At 38.8% G+C, this 21,638-nt stretch overlaps 1 protein-coding gene and 1 long non-coding RNA gene across 5 annotated transcripts; one reads left to right on the plus strand and one right to left on the minus strand.

The window, feature by feature from the left end:
* Positions 1–1,731: 1,731 nt before the first annotated feature.
* On the plus strand, positions 1,732–8,312 carry LOC107560909 (uncharacterized). The gene is made up of 3 exons (XR_001605777.1): positions 1,732–1,745; positions 2,359–2,362; positions 8,237–8,312. It is a non-coding gene; the product is annotated as an uncharacterized lncRNA (long non-coding RNA).
* On the minus strand, positions 2,372–21,226 carry LOC107560908 (constitutive coactivator of PPAR-gamma-like protein 2). Of its 4 annotated transcripts, XM_016245200.1 has the most exons (18): positions 19,879–21,226; positions 18,277–18,523; positions 18,095–18,177; positions 17,811–17,939; positions 17,611–17,713; positions 17,134–17,207; positions 16,754–17,040; positions 16,413–16,659; positions 14,954–15,125; positions 14,214–14,463; positions 13,145–13,259; positions 12,167–12,376; positions 11,851–12,079; positions 11,634–11,760; positions 10,274–10,337; positions 9,907–10,181; positions 5,183–5,334; positions 4,922–5,039 (listed from the first exon to the last, which is right to left on the minus strand). In XM_016245200.1, exons 1-17 carry the CDS (start codon positions 20,425–20,427, stop codon positions 5,232–5,234), a joined length of 3,264 nt encoding a protein of 1,087 aa, XP_016100686.1. In that variant the 5' UTR covers positions 20,428–21,226; the 3' UTR covers positions 4,922–5,039; positions 5,183–5,231. The 4 variants fall into 4 exon arrangements, with proteins under 4 accessions (XP_016100687.1, XP_016100686.1, XP_016100684.1 ...); XM_016245201.1 differs by lacking the exons at positions 4,922–5,039; positions 5,183–5,334 and adding an exon at positions 2,372–2,492; XM_016245198.1 differs by having other exon boundaries at positions 4,922–5,334.
* Between the last annotated feature and the right edge of the window lie 412 nt (positions 21,227–21,638).

Raw genomic sequence — 21,638 nt, forward strand, 5'->3', positions numbered from 1 at the left:
CTCTTGAGACCTGGCAAAACATTTTAGAAAAAAATGAGTATTTGTTTTCATGTCATTGCATTGTTTTAGAGCATTAAAAAAATTAAAAATAATATTTCATTCATAAGTTATGCTACGTCCTTGGTAGAGGACATCGGGACTCAATAAAAAAAAAATAATAATAAAAAGACATGAATGAACATACATAGCCAATAACAATTGATTTTTTTTAAATCACCAATACATTTTTAGTTTTCAGGATTTTTTTTGACCAAACTTTGTATAAAGATAATTCTCAACTATGTTATAACAGAATGATTTGATATACCATTTTTCTTTCTGCAAAATGTGTGTAAAATGGCCATAAACAGGTTTTCTTGTTATATATTATGTATCTATAAACTAAATCTAATTTGCATATTAATGTGTTTTTGGGGCAACGTAATGAAAAAAGAAGTGTAATAATGGGAGTAATAATTGACAAGATTTTCATAATATTTCATAGGAATATTTAACCCTGTAATACCCAAATATAGAAAAAATTTAGCAATTTTTTTTGACCTCTCAGATATTGTTTTAGGAGGCCTCTGATGTAGAAATTAAAGATTTTTCAAATTTTAGTACGTTTTTAGGGAAATGTAATATTGCAACGTTGGCCCTAGTTAGGAGCAGAATTTCTGTATTTGTACTCACTTTGTCTGAACAGATATACAGAGCATTTAAGCATTAATTTGCAGGGTTGATTGCTTACTTAGTCCCATAACAGTATATATCATGAGTAATAATCACACAACAATCATATTTTATTATGAATAAGCATTTATGAATAAAAATATTGAAAAAAATTGCATTTATAAAACTTTTTCTTTCAATGTGGTTTGAATGAAGTCTGTTTACTTGCAGTGAGTCCCTAAAACACTTATTTTCATCTGAGAAGCACAGGCGAACAGTGTGTTTGTGTATCCATTATTGCAGTCTTACTTAAAACTGTGGCATGTATAGTCTCAGAGAAATTCACTAAAATATAATGTCCTCATATGAGGATGCAGGGTCTCAGGAGGTTAAAATTAAATTATTATAATCTTAATCTTAAATTATTATATTATAATCTTAAAGTCTGACAGTAATCAGTGCTGAGAACTACTGTAAGGTTAACCCTGCCAAGTTTACATATTTGAAAATGATTAACAGTTGAAAACATTAGAAATGTAAAAAAGGAATCAAAAAGGAATCAAATGTATTGTTACATTACTTTAGTAAAAGTAATTGAAATAGTTACACTACTTATTACATTTTAAATAGGATAACTTGTAATCTGTAACCTATTACATTTCCAACGTAACGTTCCCAACACTGTCTTTGACAAAGACTCATACAAAACAAACATGCATTACATACCTTCCGCCTTAAGATTGGCTCAAGGTTGCCTAAAAAAAACTCACCTTGGGAAGAGATTTTATAAGTCTAATTTAATTTAGGAATAGTAAAAATCACATAATATAGGTCCTAAATCATTACTGATAAAGTGAATTGAGGAACGAGACACAACTGTGTCGATTTCATTTACTTTTATAAATAACAACAGGTGTAAACAAAATAATAACAATCACACAAGATACACATACAGGTGCATCTCAAATTAGAATGTCGTGGAAAAGTTCATTTATTTCAGTAATTCAACTCAAATTGTGAAACTCGTGTATTAAATTCAATACACACAAACGGAAGTAGTTTAAGTCTTTGGTTCTTTTAATGGTGATGATTTTGTCTCACATTTAACAAAAACCCACCAATTCACTATCTCAACAAATTAGAATATTGTGACATGCCAATCAGCTAATCAACTCAAAACACCTGCAAAGGTTTCCTGAGCCTTCAAAATGGTCTCTCAGTTTGGTTCACTAGGCTACACAATCATGGGGAAGACTGCTGATCTGACAGTTGTCCAGAAGACAATCATTGACACCCTTCACAAGGAGGGTAAGCCACAAACATTCATTGCCAAAGAAGCTGGCTGTTCACAGAGTGCTGTATCCAAGCATGTTAAATGAAAGTTGAGTGGAAGGAAAAAGTGTGAAAGATAACTGGCAGTGAACAATCACATACCATAGCAATCTAGTTACAGCATATCGGATAGTGACAGGGCAGTTTGAATTCTGACCACCAATTATTTACACATCTATAACCATTCAATAAAGACCACATGAATTAAATCAAGATCATCAGTTATGACCATCAATATTTTTATTTGTGGGCTAAGCTATAGTAATTTGTACAATGAGACAATCACCAATGATCTACTATTTCTTTACACACTCAGAAAGCACACAGTACAAAGATGCATAATATATTCAGCTATCCCACAAATCCCATGTGAAGGTACGTCATTGGTGTATCTGATGTGAGGGAGCAGCTGTGAGAAAGACAGTAGGCTGTATAGTTATCTCCCAGATCTGGTGTGATCCCAAACTATACAAACTACTACCTCATTCCACAGCCCTCTGTCTGGTACCCTGCGGGAGGAGAAGAGAGGCAGAAAGACATGTCAGTGCTAGAAATAAAATGCTTATTTGTGCTATTTTTACTCTAAATGAGCCACCTTTGCAATTGCTAATTTGATTTCTATAAATCGCAGTGAAAGCTGTCTGTCGTCATCATGCCTTTAACCCAGTATTAACCTTCCTCAAACATCCACACCATGAGTGTGGGCAGATTTCTGGCACTACAACTCATCTTTTGAAATGTGAGTCATGATATACCATGAACAACAAAGAGATTGCACAAAATGGATCAAGGATCTGGTGCTCTGCGGCATTTGATGTGATTAATGTGCCACTTACATGTGCTCATTATTGAATCTTAAAGAGCACTGGCAAAAAATCATGAATGCTGCATATTAAATATTGATTTACAATAATATATTATGCATTACAATATATGCACAACTAGATTTCACTGCATGACTGTGTCCCTGTTTATATGCATTATGCAGTGCACTGCATTTGTAAAGATGATGCAAGAAAGGAAATAGCTGTGTCAATATGTATTAGGACCAAGTGAAATTAAGCAATGATCTCAACCAATATGGAAACGTTTTTCATACTTTACAAAATAGTATATATGCAAACACACAGTGGTCCCTTAAATATGCATCCCTGTTGGAAAATCCAGCTTAAGCTGCTGGCTGAGTTATATAACATTTTTACTGGTTTCTTCTTGTTTGTTGCCAGTGCAATGATGGTCTACCAGTTTGCATCAGCTAGAATCAAGCTGACATGCTCCACATCTCATCTACCATCTTAAACTGTATTTTCCAGCAGGGATGTGCACGTTTGAGCAACGCAAGTCTCAAACATCTTTGCATCAAAATAATATGCATTTGAACTGAATGCCAGAGCTGATGATGACTGTCCACATGGTCTACTATTATTGAAACCCATCCATACTAGCTCAGTACTTGTGTCTCAGGAATCAACAGCTGGCAAAGGCATGATAATGCATGTCAGTCTGATGTGTTTGAATCACAAGAGGCGTTTCGACTGTCAGGCCGCCAGATTCACTTTATCGTGACAAGCAGAGACACGCGTGCGATTATCAAGTGTTTTATCGAGAAATTGCAGCTTTACAATTCAAATCGACAGCCTAACTTGATTGACTTGACGCTTGAAATGGAGCATTCTTGTCGGCTAATATTTCAGAGGAAATTGTAGACACTCATGCATGATCTACTCCGCTTTTCTCATAACATTATGATCATATACGCTGATATTATAGTTATGCTATCAAATACGAAAAATGGCGGTTGCCTCACTAGTGCGCCCGGTATGATGACCAATAAATTGCATGCTAAAACAAACCTAGTCGTCATATTAAACTGAAATGCGTCTAGGCAAAAGCGAGACAGAATGCAAATGTAGCGCCAGTGTTCACGGTGACTGCGCCAATGACATTTCAAAGAAGGAACGTGTTGTTTCGCTCACCTGAGACCGCGACTGTACATGATACCGCCATCTTACATCAGCGGCAAGAACAGAGATATACCAGCTGCTGCAGGCACGCACATCTACCCCTGAGGTGACCTGCCCCTCGAGTGATCCGATCCGCCTTCCATTCAGATCACGACTGCATAACTAAGTGGACTACAAAGTGTGCAGTTAAGCAGTGGCTGTCACAACCTGAACGAGAGAAAACTGCAGCATCTTTTGAAAATGTTATGCTTAGAAATATGAATAAACGGACATTCCACGAACAAAAAATAGACTTGTGATTTGATTGCCTAATTATTTTTATAGCCTACATGTTTTTAATAAATTGTTACATTTTATTCAAATTTTAGGATATTTCAGGCAGGATATTTAGCTACGAATACATTTAGTTGTTAGTTGTGACAATTAACAGTAAGGTACTATGATGATGAACAAACAAAAATGATTAAACAATGGTATATTTACCATAAGTCTGGGGTAGTTTTAATAGTATTTTTTAAAATATGTAATTTATTCATGCGATGCAAAGCTGAATTTTCAGTATCATTTTACTCCAATCTTCAGTGTCGCATGATCCTTCAGAAATCATCCTAATATGAAGTCCGTCCTCAAGAAACGTATTATCATCAATGTTGAAAACAGTTGAGCTGATTAATATTTTTTATATATTCCATTGGCGAATAAAGATAAAAGGAACATTTATTTGAAATATTTTTTTCTGACTTTGTCTTACATTTTTGATCAAATTAATGCATCCTTGCTAAATATACTTTAATTAAAATCTTTTTAACTGTAGTCCACATTAATAATTCGGTGTGCATGATACCTAACCCTAATTTTACAAGTCTTACTTTTTCAGTTACAACCCAGAAGCCGTATTTCCTTTAACAGAAAACATGGTAGTATAATGCTGAATGTCTTTCAAATAAACAGGAAAATAAAAACAATAACTCCTGTTTACTAAAAGAATAAATTTTATTTCAGCACTGTAAGTCATTTCCCAACCATACAAACATGACTGCCAACTTTGACTCTCTCTCTCTCTCATAGCCTTTTGGCTTGCTTCCCAATCCACTGTGAAATCAGACCACAACAGCAAGACAAATTAAAAAGAAAAAGTTTCTTTCCAAAACAATCAGGTGCTTTCTTTATACTAAAACTGAGAAATTGTTAATAACGATCATAACCATAACAGCAATAATAATAATGAACTTTACCCTTCACTTCACAAGTTTTTTGGAGCTTTTGGAGATCTTGATGCATGCATCAATGCGTTTGTGTTGATGAACGGATCGGTTTTCCAAGAATAGACGACAGAATGTGTTGCCTACAAATGGATGTCTCGACTTGACGGTCTTGGGGGCACATGCTAAAAAGCAAAGAGGACGAGATATAGAGGCTACGTACTTCCAGAAAATGTAGGATGTCTGCGGCCCACTGTACACAACACATTGCTGTTATCAGACTAGGATCGAAACGGGACCAGTGGGCCTGTGGAGTGAAGGGCGACAGAGCCAGGATACAGGGGTAACAGTTATAAAGCAAGAGTCAGATCTGAGGTCCAGACACAAATCTACAGGAATGCACAGGCAAAACTCTTTACCAAAATAGCTGTTGTGTGTGTGTGTGTGTGCGCACGCATGGGTACAGTATGTGTTCACACTTAACCTATCCATGACTACATTGAAGCTACATTTTTCAGAGGGACGATACATGTGCATGGGAGCTGCAGAAGTGTTCTAGGGTTAATCGCTATGAAGAGCTGTGTCTAAGGCTCCACTTGAGAGGAAATAAAGAAATCTTCATTTTAGCAATGAAACTGGACGATACAAGATTTAGCCACTGTTCACCAAAAAGATGTAAACATCATATTTTCTTCATTTAGTATCTGATTACGGACCCCTTGCGTATTCTAATAGCTCAATTACTGAAAACACGTAGCTGTATAATCATATATACAGGATCCAGAAAGAGAATCAAGACTGTTAACTATATACTGGAAAAGCAGTTTCCAGAAATCAACTTTGGTTCAAAATTAATGTTGCACAAATGTGTATTAGTCTGCTTTGTGTGCAAGGAAGCAAAATTTGCTCAAAATAATTCAGCTTTAAATTGACAATTTTAAAGAGACTGAAAAACACAATATGTTATTTCTACGAGTGACAATTACATCATAATGGTGAAGTGGTCTGAAATGATACCATACAAAATAGAGGCGAGGAAAATTGCAATCATTACATTTGAAAATATCTAGTCATCTCTGCTAAGCAAATTTGAATACTAAATGTAGCAACGGTCAAAGGAGTAGCTGTTGTAACATTAAAAAAGGAAGAAAAACACAATTTCACAACTGAATGAAACCAAAGATGGTAAGGTTAAATTTCTCGATTCACTGTTGAAAATGTTAACAACTTTTGTCTAAGATTACTTGCAGACAGATTATTAGACTAATTATAAAAGTTAAAATCTCTCACTGTTAGTATGAAAATGTAAGGAGAGTTGCAGCGGGGGAAACAAAGGCAAGAATAAAAGAATGAACAGATACAAGAGCCAAGAAGAGGGAGAACACAAACTTATTGTGACTGTGAATGTCCATGGCCCATAAAACTGTGAAAAAGGGGATGGAAAAAAAGAAAAGGGAAGACATTGAGATTTGCATTTGTGACCAAATGTTTTAACGGTTTTATCAAGACCAGCATCTGGAGTAAAACAGCGCCATTCTAACAACCTCACTGATCTCCAGAGCATCCTTCTCATTCAACCCAAATATTATCCACTACATATTTCTATATTTTACTCTCACATGAATCTCCATAAATGTCTGAATGAGAGTTAAAGCAGCAATCTAGAACAGAGCAAAGCAGAGAAGCTTTGGAGAGGGTAACTTTGGAACCAAGCATCTGAAACTGCAAATTCAGTAAAAGAAATTAACACACTGGACAATACATTAATATCTGAATATGCCAAAGTTTTGTACTATTTTTTTTTCTCCCTCATACTAACTGATGTCTCTCTACAGGTATAACAAAGGTGCTGTGTGTATGTGCGAGAGAGAGATTATATCTTTATTTGGTGTGTCTGTATATTTCGGCTTATGCTGTTCCTTTCTTAGATTACACTTATAACTAAATGTGAAGGAGTTACTGATACTCTATGACAAACACACTGAGAAAAAAACCCAACTAACTGAAACGGCTGTTAATCACAGATCAAAAAGGACTGATTGTTTTAAAAAGATCTACTGTTATTCGGAGAAAACCGAAATTCCATTAGCAGGTGCGTATGCATTTTCATATGCACTAACATACTGGAGATCCTCTCTTGAAAACTAACACTACTGTACTTAACTCGTAATAAATGTGACAACCTAAGGTTGAGGTTTGAAATGCTCTAGCGTGCATGACGGTGTAGCGTGTTAGTTCACGAACACTACCTGTCACGCTACAGTCAAGATTCTTCTTGGTTTAAAGTCTGTCCGGTATGTCCAGTATTTTCATATTTTGACACCGATATATCAGTAATTTTTTTACTTATTTTATAGCAAACTGCATTAACAATGCATGCTTCAGGTCATCATGATATTTCTGACGGGCTGATCTGTCTGGATTCCTCAAGAGTGAGAATTTGCAGAATATACATAGACATGTAACTATAATGGGTGTCTTCCATAATCTGCCTTAAAGAGCTTTCGATATACTTTTAGTGGCACTAAATATAATATTAACTTCTTAACAAAATAAGGTGCATTTTATAACTTCAATAGAAAGCTGTGATGTAATCTTGACATTGTCAATTGTACAGATCTTAAACTATGATTAAATGCAATAGCCTCTCTCAAGTGTATTAGTTCTTCTTAAAATTAAATTCTCATTCATTACGTCCAACAAATCATTGGTACAAAACATGTATTTTGTTTTTAAAATGCATTTAAAACATTAACATGTAAGTAAAATTAATCTCCTAACCATCTGATGCAAAACGGTCCATATAACGGCAAGCGCGGCTTTAATCTTCAGGGGGTTTCGTTCGTTTTCATTTTAAAGTCTATTCGCCTCAATAGAAGTAATGTTTTGAACAGAAGTGCATGAGTTCATAGGACTGTCACAAAAACAAGACGAGACGGACTGATCACGAAACAGTCTGGTGAAGCACAGACTCTTTTTTTTTTTTGCTTTTTAAATGACTTTGCCACAATAAAAGGTGATCCTAAGGTTCTTTAGATTCATTTCTTTCGAGCGTAAATAAACTACAATGATTTTAGCGATGGTGAGAGAACGCACATGTACAAAAAGCATTCACATGGTACACATGCACAAGGCACAGAGGAGACGTGAACAACGAGGGGCGGAAAAAAAGAGCTGCTAAAACCCGAAAGCAAAATGTTGTGAAGCAGAGAGATGTCAAATGGCAGGTTTGTCTGAGGGACTGTGTGCATTCTCGACCACTGATAAAATCACTCCCCTTAATCATGTCATTGCGTAACAGGATCATGTACATTTGGGTCTATATACAAATGGCTGGGATGTCAAACAGTATCACGGTTCCCTCCGAACACACTGCTTCCTCCCTAACTCTGCCAGAGGCCTCGATTTTCTTTATCCTGGTTCGAGGACAACCCAGTGTGTTTTCGGTTTTAAAACAAAGTGCAACTCTGACGCACTCTGTTCTCACATTCAAATGGGTTGGTGTTGATTTGTACGTCATACTGGTAAACAACACGCAAGGTAAAGTGTATCTGGACAGTTAAACTGTCAAAAGAAATGACGGCCTGCTGCTTAATAAAAGGACTATCATAAATAATCTTTTAAGTGCTTTACGTTACAATACAATACATTTTTAAGGAGGCATTTCTATAATTTCGGGCTTAAGGTGCTTTAAATATTTCGACTTTAGAACTACTTGAGTACTGCTGTGAATGTATTTCTTCCTCAGTCGAGGGAGGGGGCTTGCATATGTATAATTTCGGGCTTAAGGTGCTTTAAATATTTCGACTTTAGAACTACTTGAGTACTGCTGTGAATCCTCAAGGGGATGTGGGCCTAAAAGAAGATTGTCTACATGTGAGAGAAAGCAACAGAGGAGAGCTAGCTATGCGATGCAGATTGTAACCTGTACGAATCTTTCCCTCGCCGTTACTCAAACACGCCTCTCTGAGCCTGGACTTCTCGGGCCGCCCGTGGCCCCTGTGCTGAAGACAATAGCAATTTCTCCACATGCAAATCACTCTTTGATAAGATAATATGCAAAGAAAAACAAAGGGACTACCATGTGTGTGTGAATGCACACTGTGACATACAAATACAACCCGCGTTCCCCGTCAGTTTCCACTCTTCTACTATATTCAGGGCAGTGTTGATTTGAATCCTCCCCTATGTGGTACACTGCAGATACAGCCATGTGTAGTACAAATAGTGTGATTCTTTGCTGTGTGGTGGAAACTTTAGAGCAGGTGCTGCTGTGCTACTTGACACGTGCAAGTATTTCGAGTAGGTCAATTTTCAAATACATTTTGGGCAATAGGGGGCTTTTCGTAGCCATTTTAGGCAATCATACATATAAGGTCACCGTCAATGTACTAAGGTCTGAAAAGGAAACGGTGTCGAAATAAAAAGACTCGAGAGCTTTTCACGATGCTACAACACTGATGGGCCCAGTGGAAAGGATGAGGTCCAGAACCCGAAGATTCAGGGCGATGTGCAATCGAGGGTTGTGATTTAAACTCGCTCAGTTTTAAACCAGACCCAGCTTAAGGTGACACATAGACCGCATTCCTGACACTGTCCATCTGTCGTTTCCAGCATGTGCAGCATCATAAATTATACCATGACAACACAAAGTGGCTACTGTGCCCTAAATATTCAATTTTGCAAGGAAAAGGCAGTCGACCTTAGATCAATCCCTCTCACTCTCTCATTCTTATTACATTATGGGATGTAATTACTCCTCTTTCTGTAGTGCACCATCTGATGGGCAGTCGTCAAGGCAACAAGGGGCCTCTACCTCCACCCCATCTCCTGACTGGTTGTCTCTGCTGGCTAAGGCACACTGGATTGGCTGGGCCAGTGGTGGCAGGTCAAGAGCTTGACCAGTGGCGCTTCCTGAAGAGCTGCCGTTCAGCTGCTGCGACGCGGTCCCAGTTCCCTCCGTGGGCCGCTCCACCGCATTAGCGTCCTCTGTGAGTTTTGCGGGGCTGGAGGGTGGTGAAGAGGACAGAGTCTACGAGAAACATTGGGAGAAAGAGAAGGAAAAAAAATTAATCTCCTCGCTCACATTTAGCATTTAGCGTGAAAGTTATGCATCAGACTGACCTGTGTTCTGTTGGTGGTCAATTTCTTCCCTCCCCTTCCTTTCACTGTCAATTCTTTACCCCTTCTGGGAAACAACAAAAAAAGATTAGATGTTATAAATACAGTGGGTACGGAAAGTATTCAGACCCCCTTAAATTTTTCACTCTTTGTTATATTGCAGCCATTTGCTAAAATCATTTAAGTTAATTTTTTTTCCTCATTAATGTACACACAGCACCCCATATTGACAGAAAAACACAGAATTGTTGACATTTATGCAGATTTATTAAAAAAGAAAATCTGAAATATCACATGGTCCTAAGTATTCAGACCCTTTGCTCAGTATTTAGTAGAAACACCCTTTTGATCTAATACAGCCAGGAGTCTTTTTGGGAAAGATGCAACAAGTTATTCACACCTGGATTTGGGGATCCTCTGCCATTCCCCCTTGCAGATCCTCTCCAGTTCTGTCAGGTTGGATGGTAAACCATTTGGGATAACATTTTGGCTGATTTTATTATGCTTAAAAACAATAATACAACAATAACGCCCTCTACATTAACAGATAAGCTCTGTAAAATGTACACAATAGTGGAGAGAATTATATATTTATGAAAAATGTCTTTAACACAAAGCATGTACAATTGCATTTAAAACCATTGAATTTTTTTGAGGCTGCAATTTAACATGTTTGTATATTTTCTGCAGTGAATATTTCAAATGAAAACACTGCACATTTGTATTCATATTTATTCGATATAAATAAATGTATACCATCTTCACCAGGTAATACAATCTTTTTGACAGGTAAAATTTAAAATTCGATTGTAAATTGAAAATCTAAGAATAGTCTCTCGAATAACACTTCTGCATTTAGCGTCAAAAACCACTGCAACTTCTGGTGCAGCGCAGTGTATGAAAACTGAGAAAATGAAGCACAAAATTAAATCTTGAGAAAGTATTACATGACAGGACAAAGCAATATGAATATGAAACACCTTAACACTAAGGTTATTTAAAGCTTCTGGAACTCGTTACTAAAATGTTATGTTTACTACTGTTAATAGAGTACACAATACTATAATATATCGTAATTTTTGGAGATAAACCGTTATTAGAAATAAGAGTTTACTACTGCCACGGTTTTCTATCAGCAGGCACAGCACTGAGATTTTAGCGGAAATACATATGGAGTCGAAATGCACAGAGTTTAATGCATTAAAATCTCCACTTGCTGCTAGAAGCCTCACCAGCAGGTTGTGCAATTGAGAGTTGATAAAGAGCAGCAGAGAGAGAGGAGCCATTTGTTGTGAGGCTTCTGTCATACCTCCATAAATAATCAGCTGTATGGCCACTATTTTATGACAAAGAATGGACTCACCCTTTCCCTCCTACTGACACCACCTGCATATTGACTCTGCCACGGACTGGTTTGTTCCCAGCCCACTGACCAACAACCATGCCAGCTATTTCCAGCTTGCCACCCTGGGGAGGTATAGACTGGATTCCTAAAAAAAAGTTTCAGAAAGTGACTAAGTGGCACCCAAAGGGCAGTAAATAAAATGAACTAAATGTGCTAAATGGGAGGAAGGTCTAACCTGGGAAGGCCCTGGGCCGGTGCTGGTGGTGATGGTGAGGAGGAAGAGGAGGCATTGAGCCCAGGGGGCGAGGAGGGTATAGAGGATGCATGGGGTAGAAAGGGGGCACCATGGCAGGGGGGAGGAATGCAGGGGGTGGCAGTGGTGGAGGTGGGGGAGGTGGCCGGGACAGGTTGATGCCGTCCAGAATGGCCTGGCGCATCTTCTCCACTCTCGAAACCAGCTCCTCCTGCAGGACAAAGCGTCAAAGGCAATAAAAAACCCTTAAATATTCCCAAATGCTAAACAGGTGTGACTGCATCTATACGTTTGTTACCTGGCCTTCACACATATCAAGTAAGGAGGCTCTGTCTCTGGTGGCTTTAGCTAGCTTGCTCTGGAACAACTTCCCATCGAAAAAGCCCCAAGGGCAGCAGTGGTCCCATGGCAAGGGCTGTCCACATACATCATTCACAAAAAGGGCAGTGTCCACTCCACCCATGAACAGAGAGGCCAGCTGCACCCCACGGTTATCCACCTTCTCCACCTGGTATCAGTGTCAAAGAGAAGAAATATGATCCAACGGCATGTTTGGCATCAGCCTGGTAAATGTCACAGTAGCTTGTCATTTCAGATTTCACAGAGCTCTTTCAAAGCAGATTATTGACACCCTGACAGTTGAAAGACAGCATTCTATTTTAAAGAAATGTTTTGCCTTGAACCTTTTGCTTTATGTGACATATAGTTATTGAAGTTGAGCTGAGCTGTTGAGTCCTTACTTACAAGTTAGTCTTGTCCGAAAACATGCTTTGCCTCAAGGCAAAGAAAAAAAGTGTCAAAATTGCTGTGATTGAACATTTAATAAAGAAACCGTGGAAGATACAAAGATAAAGAGTGCATGGGGTATGTAGTGTGCAGTGTTCAATTCAATGCCGCCTCACGGCTTTTACTGTAATCTGGGCCTGTACAGTTATATAACAACATGCAAATGTACTTTAGTCTGAAACCACAGCTCTCTATCCATCTGCTATATACTCAATAAAAAGTACATCTTTAATTAGAAATAAAAATCTTTAATTAGTTTTCAATCATTTTCTGAGATGCTGCCAACACACACACGTGATACATATATGTATATAGTAATAATAATATATGTATATAGTAATAATAATAGATAATAATCACATTGATATAAACCACAACATTTTTCAAATTGTGCAGTCCTAATGCAAGAAAAAAATCAAATAAAAAAGGCTAGCCCTATTTGCTGGAGGGGGTGGTCACTGTGTGACAGAGTTAATGAGAAATGCGTTACCTTGAGTTCCTGAAGTTGGTCAGGCTCATAGAGCTGGTTGGACACAGCTTGAGCCAAAAAGGCATCAAGCTCATGGCGCTGAAGAATGCGACCCCCCGGCCACTGCATCATATACCTGTAAACACACAATACCGCTCAAGACACCCAGAGCTCCTCAGGTTGAGTGCTGATCTACTTATCCAATCATTTAGTAAGAATAGGGCTGCACGATTATGACAAAAATCATAATTGTCGATTATTGCCTTGAAATTGTAATTGTGATTATTAATTACGATTATCACAATTTACACTGAATGATGTTTATAGCATTGTTTGATGCAACTGCATGCCGTATTCTTATATGAAAATGAGCTGAAAACACTAACTGAAAAACGTTGTGCTTTTCTATAGTAAAAATGTAAATGGTATTATAGTGTTATACTAAAACAAAAATTAAAACAATGGAAAAACCCTTAAAGGGATAGTTCACCCAAAAATGAAAATTCTGTCATAATTTACTCACCCTCACGTCATTCCAAACCTGTATGAGTTGCTTTCTTATGTTGAACATAAAAGATATTTTGAAGATTGCTGGTAATCAAACAGTTGGTGGTTGCCATTGACTTCCATAGTATTTTTTTTTCATATGTCATATTTCAAATATTTCATATTTTTTCAAGTCAATGGCAACCACCAACTGTTTGATTACCAGCAATCTTCAAAATATCTTCTTTTATGTTCAACATAAGAAAGCAACTCATACAGGTTTGGAACTACAGTGGGGCAAAAAAGTATTTAGTCAGCCACCAATTGTGCAAGTTCTCCCACGGTAAATGACAATTTTAATTTTTGGGTGAACTATCCCTTTAAGATAACATGTAGAAAGAAAAAAAAGCATCTTAAGCACACAGAATAACATAAGTGGACTTTGAACGATTAATTGCCGCTTTGAACGATTACGTAATTGTGGCATCCATAACTGTAATCGCAATTAGAAATTTTATTAATTGTGCATCCCCAAGTAAGAACCACTCCAACGTCAATGACCAATGACAAACAGGTCTCCAATGATGTCATCTCGTAAAGGTACCTGAGCACGCAGCACATGAGCAGCAGGTGAGATGGCACACAGGTCGGGTTGAGCAGGGCAGGGCAGTCAGAGCGCATGCAGGCTAGGAAGGCTCGTGTACGGCGGCTACGGTCCTCAGACGCTCTGCCCAACCACAACCGCCTCAGGTTGGGACACGTCCACTCACGGAAACATAGGGCTGGAACGAGCTCTGGCGTCAGGGCAGATTTAGCTTTACTGGCACACCACTCCTTTACAATCACCGGAGGCACTGCGGAATCATACAGAAATGAGACACATTTAGATTCATTTTCATCTTACTTTGATGCCTTCTTCCTTACAGCCAAAGGAGACACAGCTGGGCAATAATATCTCTATTATTAAAAGCAACACAAAACAAGAGCTAATTCTCTGGTTAGAAATGTGACAATATTTTCATTATTTAGAAAGATGAAATACATTGTTACAACTTTCTATCTGGCAATTTGTGTTTATTAATATTTACTCATCCCTTATTATTATTATATCAATGAAAAACAAGCAGTGTTGAATTATTTAACAAATAATGGCCCATTGTTTTGACCAAACTTGTATATATTTAACCTAAATATTAACATTGAACAGCACATTTAATTTTGCTGTGGTACTTAAATCAGTTTTGAAAGTTGCCTGGTATTGGTATAAGCCATTTATGTTTTGGTATTGTGACAACACTCAAAACATGTCTGCTATTTTACAGTCTAACCCAGGTCTATGCTCACCGTCAACTGGACTACGCTTGCGCATGGCCAGTCTCTCCAGCCTCCGCTGGGTCTCAGCCAAGCTGAATAGCACCCCGTAGGCATACTGGCGGGCAGAACGGAAAAGTAGAGAAGTAGGAGGCAGATCGGGGTTGCACTCGTCCTCTATACACACTGGCATCTTCATCTCCCCCTGGGAGAGAGAAAGGGAAGGGAGAAACAAAAAGGACAGGGAGGAGTGTTAGAGCTCTGAGAGGTATTACTAGATGCTTTTTAATATATTAAATGGGTTTTCAGGGCATTTGTCACCATAAACGTAAACAAATTTTGGTATAATATTATTAAACTCCCATTTAAAGGGATAGTTCACTCAGAAATGAAAAATTCTGTCATTAATTACTCAACCTCATGTCTCACCCTGGGCCTTGGAACGACATGAGGGTGAGTAATTAATGACTGAATTTAAATTTTTGGGTGAACCATCCCTTTAAACATTAAAGGTTATATTACAGTATCTCACAGAAGTGAGTACACCCCTCACATTTTTGTAAATATTTTATTATATCTTTTCATGTGACAACATTGAAGAAATGATAGGTATATATGTACATGACCTCAATAATTTTTGGTGACGCATTATATTGCACATTATATTTACTTAAAAATTAATGTCACCATGTTTTGTACATTGCATGTTTTGTTTTGCAGCTTCTCGTACAGTGGGTACGGAAAGTATTCAGACCCCCTTAAATTTTTCACTCTTTGTTATATTGCAGCCATTTGCTAAAATCATTTAAGTTTTGTGCATTTTTCTTTTTTCTACTTTTTTGTTAGAAAATGTTTATTTAATATGTATTCAGGTTTTTTAAGGTATCTAATATTTTGATGATCTAAATATTCTTAAAAATTAAAAGTTTGTCATTTGGAAGTGTGTAGGCCTTCTTGCATTATTATGCTGTTACATTATGATTATATATTCAGTGGCATAAAATGGTCTTTAAAATGACAATAATATCACTTATTGCAATTATTTCTGGGGCAATATATCGCACAACAAAAAGTTGTTATCGTGACAGGCCTAATTGGGCCCAATTTGGACATTTCACTTAGGGGTGTACCCACTTTTGTGGCCAGCGGTTTAGACATTAATGGCTGTGTGTTGAGTTATTTTGAGGGGACAGCAAATTTACACTGTTATACAAGCTGTACACTCACTACTTTACACTGTAGCAAAGTGTCATTTATTCAGTGTTGTCACATGAAAAGATATAATAAAATATTTACAAAAATGTGAGGGGTGTACTCACTTCTGTGAGATACTGTATATACACTATATATCATATATAATCTTATAATTGACTTTAAAATACATACACCTAAGTAATAAAAGTAATAACTTCAAAACTTCCTCAGCAAGAAATATTAGGGATGAAACCAGAATGCCATTTATTTGTGAGCACATACTGTGTGACTTTTGTACCTTGGTCAGGATGTGGTAGATCTGTGGATACATAAGTCCTCTTCTGTGTCTGTGTTCTGCCACTCTCAGCACCTCGGCACTGACCTGTGGAAGGGGTGGAGTTGTGATGTCCATGTGACTCCGCGTTGGCATGGACAGCAATGATGGAATGGACGGCCCACTTCCGTTACCATGGTGCCCGTTCCCAGAGCCACTGCCGCCCTGTCCACTGGGATCTTCCCATCTTGTAGACTTGTCAGCCAAATGACTACGACAGAAAATGAATATTCATTCCGTTCTGAATAGCAGATTGCTTGCAGGTACACAACACAATGAACAGATTCTGTACAATATAAACTCACTTAGTGCTGGTGTCATTTTGCTCCTCCCCATCTGAAGACGACGATGATGAGGGGGAGGGGCCTGTAGGAGCAGCAGTGTGATGATTGGGCTGTCGGTTGCCACCTTGAGAGGAATCATATGGAGCAGACCAATCAGCAAAGCCCATTTTCCCAACTAGTGAGTCATTACAGTCCTGCAGAGGCTGAGTTGGGTTCTGGCATAAAAGGGCTGGACCAGTGGCAGGGCCGGGTCCGTAGAGCCCACCTGGATAAGGCACCTTAACACCTGACACCTGGGGTGGACCAAACTGTGGAGAACAGCAAAGAAGAGATTGGCTGAAATCAGTTTTGGGAAAATAAACATGATTTGAGGCACTACACTTCTTTAGTAGAAAAATTACCTGAGCTTTTACAGGCTGCATTGCCCCCATGTGGCCTGGAGGTCCACTAAACTGACTAGGCCCAAAGCCTGGAACTGAAAGAAGAGTCAGGGAAACCAAATTAATATCGTGCAAGTATAATCTGATTGATTTCAAAGTTTATCGTATGGCTGTATGGAAAATAAACATACACTCTGTTTAAAGGTTTGGGGTCTGTAAGGGGTCTTCATTTGATCAAAAATACAGTAAAAACAGTTATATTAGGAGATATTGTTGCAATTTAAAAGTGTTCTCTATTCAACTATTTTAAAACAAATTATTCCTTTGATGCAAAGCAGAATTTTGAGCATCATTACTCCAGTCTTCAGTAATACTTCAGAAATCATTCTAATATGCTGATTTGGTGATCAAGAAACAGAAAAAAAAGCCTGCTGATCCTAAACATTGAAGGTTAGTGTATGTACTGTCAAGGGTCTTCAAACACCACATTATACCTACAGAGGTAAGGAGAAGGTCCCATGGAAAGAGGTCTTGGTTTACTGGCCGCTGAAAAGTATTCCACTGCCTTTTTAAACCTCACAATTTTATCTTCAGTTTGTGACTGGTGGTTAGAAAAATGAGAAAGTCCCCATGTTATGGTGAACTTTTAAGGTGAGGTAGTACATGAAAACGCATATGGTAACACAGCCATGCTTCACCTGTGACTGCTTGAAAACATCCTTGGCCACCGAATCTAAATTCCCAAGATCTTTGATGGATGCCACATACTCAGATACAGCCTTAATAACAACCTCACATGGAGGGAGCACTAACTGATGAGCCCTTACCTGAACAGAGAGAAGAAGAACAAAGAATGAAGTCAAAAGAATGGGTTATATTGATAAAACTGATGCTCAAGGATGCTTAAGTCTGTATCATCAATTACAATTATGGAAGAATGAAAATATCTGAAAAAGTGTGAAATGACAAATTGTATAAGCACCTTTAGGGAGGCAAGAGGGTGTTCTGGGCCTAGTAGACTCCAATGAAAGGCAGCCAAGTCTTCATCTGGCAGAATGTGGTTACCTGTTTGTTTGTTTTTTTGAAGACCCACGTTTAGAACCAACCAATGTATGGAGAAAACGCAAGTCACGTCCTGGACTAAAAACCTGTGGTGTCACTTACCAAGAAGAGCAGCAAAGATGGGCAGGTGCTGGGTCTTGAGGCCGAGTTGGCGAGCCGCCTCTGATAGCAGGTACTGGTGAGTGGTCAGATTCTTGCCATTCCAGGAGAGTTTGAGAGCGTGGGAGCTGAAATAGGCCGGAACGTTGCATAGCGCAAACTCTGAGTCCTGTGCAATCAGACCCTGAAAACCATAGTCTCTGTACAGGGATAGCACCTCCTGATGGTGGTCCTCCAGGGTCTGCACCACCTACAACATAAGCAGGGTGGAAGGAGACCATGTATTCTTTTGATCTACTGATAAACAAGCTCCTATTGCTCTGAATTTCTGATCAAACAGCACTTTGACCATCCAGCTTAAAGGTGCACTCTATTAGCCTACTTTTTTGGCTGATGTAGCAGTCATCTTGGGTTTATACTAACATTTATAATAGTGTTGTCAAATTATAATTTTTTTGATACATATTGATTCTGAATATTTGAAACAATTGCAATACTCATTTTATGCAGCACTGATACACTGGTACCAGCTCTGACATCAGGGTGACACAAACAGCAGTGTGTATTTTAATTAAATAAATATATAGTTTGTTGCATGTTTCAAAGTGAAGTGCATCACTGTGTTCTTACACGCGAACGACTCTGTTCAAAGTAAACGCAGCAAACTCCATCTCTGTGTAATGAGTTTAACATTTACTTTGTAACACGATGGACACTGCCAGGTACGCCGTTTTTTCACATCTGCATAGTTTCCAACAATTTTGTCGACAGATAATCACAGCATTTCACACAAATTTCTAATGAGAAGCATATGTAAACCTGTGATCACAGATACTTTCATTCATATACGGTTTAAGAAATGCTCAATTTTTTTTACTTTACAGTGCATTTGTATTACTACTCGTAATGTAATTTTCTTAGAAATAGTCAAACTAATAATGTTATTGATATATAACCTTACTCAGAGCTTTCGGGCCTGATGTATCTCGGACATCAGAGTTTCAGTTGATAAGAAAACACTTTGAATGTTGTGGGAAAGAGTTGTAGCAATTTTTCCATGTAGTGTCAAATTATGTTGAATATCAATATTTTTCTAGTTGCTGTATCAAAGTTATAAATTCCAGTATTGTGACAACCTTATAACACGCATTAGCTAGAAATCCAAAATTGTCTGTCAGCTGTGATTAACTTATTCCTCAAGCAAAAGTGTCAGAGGGTGAATCAATGAGCAATTGACTAGTCATGTGATCATAACATGGCAGCCTTCACGAGGAGACCCACTCCATGTAAAATAAAACAGCTTTTTTATTATTTTGAATAATAATTTTGTCTCACCTGTACATCATTGTAAACATTTTCAAAATATTAATCACTGCATTACGTGTAAAGCTTTAATGAGGGAAGAGTGCACCTTTAAAATGACAGTTTAATGAAAATGGATGATTTTGAAGATTATTTTACTTGCTTTGCCAACACTTTTACAATGAAACTGGCAATGGATTGCAGCACAAATTGGCTAAAACTATCTACATTTAAACGTAAAAAAGCTGCTCAAGGGACATGGCAATCCACAATTCCTCTCGAGGGGGGCATCAGGCCACTCACCCGCACGCGGAATCGGAACATGGCGAGGCGGACACAGTGGCTCAGGCAGGCCGGGGGCAGGAACCAGGCCCGCGGAGGGGGCGTCGCCTTGCTTCCGACGTGGTTGACGATGAGCTGTGCGGTCTGTCGCTGCCCCTGCGCCCGCCGCGCCCACTCCGGCCAGCGATCCTTGCCAAGCGTGCCGTTAAAGACCACCACCAGCTCCAGTCCGCCTTGGTACAGACAGGCCTGGGAGAGCGCCGCCAGATAGCCGAGCATTGCATTCCACTCGCCTCCACAAACCCAGTCGGTTTGGTAGCCCCCGTAGAGCCGCTGAAGGCCAGAGTCTGCGTCAACCAGAATGCGCGCTGGCGGGGGAGGCGGAGGCAGCGAGCTGGGATGATGGGGATGGTAGTGGTGGTGGTGATGATGATGATGGTGGTGGTGATGGTGGTGGTGGTGGTGTGGGGGCTGACGGCTTGCGGTTCGGGCGAGCTTGAGAAGATCTACTGGAACTGCCGCCCCAGGGCAGCGTTTCTCCAAATACTCCTGAAACCCTTGCACTCCCATATTGTGTCTCAGCGCTTGAGATGGATGGATCTTGTTAAGAAGTTGAATTCTAGGTTGTGTGCTCCGAACTAGATCTGTCCGCTTGTAGTTGGATAACTAAAGAGCTGAAATGTCAGATAAATTATCCCACAAATGCAAGTGCCGACCGACCCCTGTAAAATTCCAGATACGCGTGGCTATATTTTACGTTTGGTCGTGTTAGTGCAATCTGTGTCCATTCCTTACGGTGTCAATAGTATAATCCCGCTACAGTCTCTCTGTTTTGATGAATTACAATGTTGCACGGTCTACAACGTAACGATGGAGGATAACGGCGCGCACGCTACAGTTATTTTGTCGACAATGTTGGTAACATCAAAATATAATCCTATTTGTAACCTTTCTACCTGCAAACTAAACAACAGCTACGCCGTTGCTATCCAACATGACCGTTAGGTGATTCAAACTAACTCTAGCTGCTAGTGAATACAGTATGTCCTGTGATGGTTAACAGTTGTAAGAGCTACAGTTTGTAGCTAACAAACTAGCTCGCGCAGTTAGCCAGTTAGCCAAGATCCCGGCGTGATTGACGCGTCAACTAGTCGAGACAAATCGGGGGCTGCCACGATTCGGAATGAGATGAATAATTAAGGGGAAAAATAAAGTAAAACAACTAAAATAAAACAAAAACAAAAGCCCGACGTAAGCTCCCTCGCTCTCTGTCTCACTCACGACTTCATGTTGAGGAGAGGAACATACTTTCATGCGACGTCGGCCATCTTGCGACTTCCCCGCGGACCGATAGAAAGCGGGAGGGCAGGCGAGCTGAGGAAAGTGGGAGGAGCGATGGGCCTGGGGGATGTAGTTTTTTCTGACTGAAAAGGTATCTGGATTATAGAGTAAAAGACTACAACTACCAGTACAGTAAAGTAGTGATGGGAGAAACGAAGCTTTTCGAAGCATTGAACCAATTGCTTCGAAAAATTATTCGATGTTTCGAAGCACTTGAAACAGCACATGCTAGCGACAGCTGCTGGTGAAACGTTGCAAAAGCATCAAGAACTCAGACCAAACTTACAAAACAAATGGAAATGTTTTTTTAGAAATACCTTTTTTTTTTAAATAAACAATAAACACTTAAATACTATTAAATATTAGTGCTTGTGTTATGTGTTTTATTTAAGTATAATCAAACCCTTAACACACAATTAACTAAATTAATTATTTAATGA

Source organism: Sinocyclocheilus grahami, unplaced genomic scaffold (assembly GCF_001515645.1).
Source record: "Sinocyclocheilus grahami isolate Dianchi unplaced genomic scaffold, SAMN03320097.WGS_v1.1 scaffold747.1, whole genome shotgun sequence".
Classification (NCBI taxonomy): Eukaryota; Metazoa; Chordata; class Actinopteri; order Cypriniformes; family Cyprinidae; genus Sinocyclocheilus; species Sinocyclocheilus grahami.